Source organism: Poecilia reticulata, linkage group LG9 (assembly GCF_000633615.1).
Source record: "Poecilia reticulata strain Guanapo linkage group LG9, Guppy_female_1.0+MT, whole genome shotgun sequence".
NCBI classification, from domain to species: domain Eukaryota; kingdom Metazoa; phylum Chordata; class Actinopteri; order Cyprinodontiformes; family Poeciliidae; genus Poecilia; species Poecilia reticulata.
The window spans coordinates 32,747,028-32,750,506 of record NC_024339.1 but is presented as its reverse complement, the minus strand read 5'-3'; the positions used below and the strand labels follow the sequence as shown (position 1 = coordinate 32,750,506).

The window sequence follows — 3,479 nt, the reverse complement described above, 5'->3', positions numbered from 1 at the left end:
TTGGACCAAACAGAACCAGGTTTAAAGGTGGCAGAGTCTGATCTACTTTGGATTTAACTGCAACAAAACAAATTAAAATTATTACAAATCAACACAATCATTGTTGAAACAGTAACAGTTCAATGTGGAAGTTTTCTGTCCTGAACTTTAAATAAATTTGTCTGAACCTTTTCAGACTAAAAACTAAGGAAGTTTAACCTGGAGAATCTCAGATAAAAACATTTTAAATTGATCATTTGCCTGGTTTGTAATGTCATGTTTCTGATTTTAATCTGGTGGTTATAATAACTGGATCTGGGTTTCAAAGACGGATTAGAGTGAACTCTTTTTACAACAGATTTTCTTAAGTGTGGGACAGAAAATAGAACAAGACGTTTCTTCATCTTCAATAGCAACTACAATTTTTTTAACAATTTATTTCTGGAATTAAATAATTTACAGTGGATTCTGGGAAAAGATGTGAGAAATATATTTTAATTTCTCTAAAAGCTTTGAACATAGAGCTACAGAATCAGATTGAATCCTGTTCTTACCAGCAGCAGGTCTGGATCTTGGTTGTTTCTGAGCCTGATCGTCTGACGGTAAAGTCGCTGCTGCTTCTTCAAACTCTTTATGTCTCACATGTTCTCCATTGTTTTCTTTCACAATTTGTCCAAAGCGAATCAGCAGCTGCTCATGTTCAGTTTCCTCCATCTTTAAACATCTGTAGCTACATTTTCTGATTAGATCCTTCAGAGGAGAACCGAACACAGAACCTTTCTGTCTGGACTTCAGGATCAATACCAATGAATGATCAAATGATTGATCACTGAAGCCTTGAAGGATTCTGTAGATCTTATCTTTCTCATATTCAGTGAAACTTTCAGGCTGAACAACCAGCAGGAAGACATGAGGTCCAGGATCAGAGACTTCAGAACATTTTCTAATGAAATCTGTCAGTTTTTCTGCTGTGTGGAACGAAACATCTGGAGTGTTGATCACAGATAATTGTTTGTTTTTCAGTGGAGCAGAAATCTGATTAAATATGTTTGATGATGTGGTGAATCCATCACATCCCAGTATGAAGTTCCCCACTGATCTCCTCTCAGACCAGTTTCCTCCCAGTAGAACCAGTCTGAGCTCAGACACTGGAAATGAAATGAACAATTAAAATAGTTCAGCACATTCAGATCACAAAGAAAACTTTAAATTTATTGATTCAGTAATAATTTATCTTTTGCTGATTCACACAGTTTACAGAAATTTAAACTTTAAGTTTATAGAAAAAAATATTAAGAGAATTTGATCCAATCTATAATATTTAAAATGATGAAAGTTTGTTTTATAAGAATATTGTGAAATAAACATTACTGGATCTTCTCAGCAAAGAGTCTGAGTTATTTTTTTTTGTGATTTCAGTATTTTAATCTTAATAACTTAGATCTTTATTTCTCATCAGATTAAATCAGTTAAACTCACAGGAAGGAGGAATTAGTTCCAGGCTGTTGCTGCGTTTAACAGGCTGCAGATCTGAAAAGATTAAAAAAAGACTTTCAGAAAACTGAGCGAATAAAAATAAAAATAATTAAAACATCTACATTTCTCCAGAAGTAGAAAAACCAAACAATAACTAAACTGATGATTTGAAACAGAACCGGGTTTAATAACCGATACACAGAAAAACAGGAAACATTGAAACATGTTTGCTTGTGAACTTTAATAAAGAGACTGAACCAAATGTTTGTTTCTGATCAAACTGTCATAAAGGATAAATTCATTTTACAGAACAGAGGAGAACCGGTCCAAAGATCCGTTTTACTGAAGCCAGAACAAAAACTGCAGATCTGATGTGAAAGACTGAATGAAGGTCACTGATGAGTTTAGAGTCTCTAATCATTTCCTCTTTTTAAAACACATAAAATAAACATATTGCTTTAAAAACAGAATATTTTCTTACAACAAAGAAACTTTTACAATCTTTTCCACATCAATTCATCTAATTACTGTAAAAACCCAAAAACATGAAACAAAAATGTTTCTATATGAACCAAATAAACATTAATCCATATTTAACCTTTAATCAAAAAACAATAAGGATTCATGAGGTTTAACTGAACTCACCTGATTCTGCAGCAGCCATGATGTGTCTGTGTCTGTCTGGATTGACCAAAACAGAACCTGGACCGACCCAACCAGAACTTCAGGTTCCTATCAGAAGAGAGACTTTAAAAATATTAGAGAGGAAAAAAAGTTTAAGGTTAAAAAATACGACCAGATGTGGGGATGAAGTTTGTACAGTTTGACATTCAGAAACATTGTTTATATGCAGTTAAGATAAAATCAACCAGTTTACATTTTACATAAAACAAGAATTATTTATAACCTTCTCAATAATCAACAGAAATCCTTTTGCTGCAGCTCTGGGAGGTTGGAAGGCCTCCTCACCATCACCATATTTACCTTCCTGTCACATTCAAGTCTGGACTTTAACTAGGCTGATCCAAAACATTATTTATTACAGTCAGAAGAAACATGTTGGTCACATTAAAATATTATTTAATTTAAACCTAAATCTAGGGATGCACAATGTTGCACTGTTGCCTTCCAATAAGAAGGTCCTGGGTTCAATTCCCGGCCCGGGGTCTTTCTGCATGGAGTTTGCATGTTCAGGTTAATTGGTCTCTCTAAATTCTCCCTAAGTGTGAGTGTGAATGGTTGTGTGTGTTGCCCTGTGACAGACTGGCGACCTGCTGGTGCCTCTCCGAAACATTCACTGGAGGCACGAACACCCCTCATGACCCCACTGAGGGACAAGGATGTTAGGAAATGGACAAATGGAACCTAAATCTGCCAGAGGATAATGGATAATTTTATAACATGCTCCTCCCCCCTCTTGTGCTTTAGATTGTGTCTGATGAGATCATTGTGTGCATGATTTTACCATGAGATTGGCCTCCTGTTCTCCTATAGACTTAATGTGATGTAACAGGAGAGAATGTTTGTGATCCAGGAGACAATCAGGTGAAACTTCCTCAACCCAGAACTGAGACTGCATCTCACACAGTAAGTAACAACCTCCTTTCCTTAACAATAGACAAATGGCCAGGCCATCTGTGTGGGGCTCCACAGAACTGTTGGTACTTCACAATCAGAGATTCACACCTAGTGTCCAATCAAGTCTCTCTTCTCTGACCAGAACCTATGAAAGGAAGCCAGATCCACTGTTGGACATTGCAGACTGACAGACTCCTGGACTCTGTATTTCTGTTCTCACCATGAAGGTTTTAATACATTTCTTATTTCTTCTCATCCAGATTCAGAACTGTAAATTTATGGTAATTAAAATAAACATTCTGACAATCTGGATGTAACTGAGGGGCTGCACAGTGGCGCAGTTGGTAGAGCTGTTGCCTTGCAGCAAGAAGGTTCTGGGTTTGATTCCCGGTCTTTCTGCATGGAGTCTCCATGTTCTCCCTGTGCATGGTGGGTTTTCTCCAGGT

The 3,479-nt window shown here is 36.5% G+C and overlaps 1 protein-coding gene across 1 annotated transcript in view; it reads right to left on the bottom strand.

The window, feature by feature from the left end:
• LOC108166563 (GTPase IMAP family member 6-like) overlaps nucleotides 1–2,522 on the bottom strand; it is a 17,411-nt gene extending 14,889 nt beyond the window's left edge. Inside the window, exons 1-4 of the mRNA XM_017306544.1 lie at nucleotides 2,101–2,522; nucleotides 1,459–1,509; nucleotides 534–1,127; nucleotides 7–57 (exon numbers count right to left, since the gene is read on the bottom strand). Of these exons, the coding sequence (XP_017162033.1) occupies nucleotides 7–57; nucleotides 534–1,127; nucleotides 1,459–1,509; nucleotides 2,101–2,119 (715 nt within the window). The 5' untranslated portion in view covers nucleotides 2,120–2,522. The remainder of the gene's footprint in view (nucleotides 1–6; nucleotides 58–533; nucleotides 1,128–1,458; nucleotides 1,510–2,100) is intronic.
• Nucleotides 2,523–3,479: the final 957 nt, after the last annotated feature.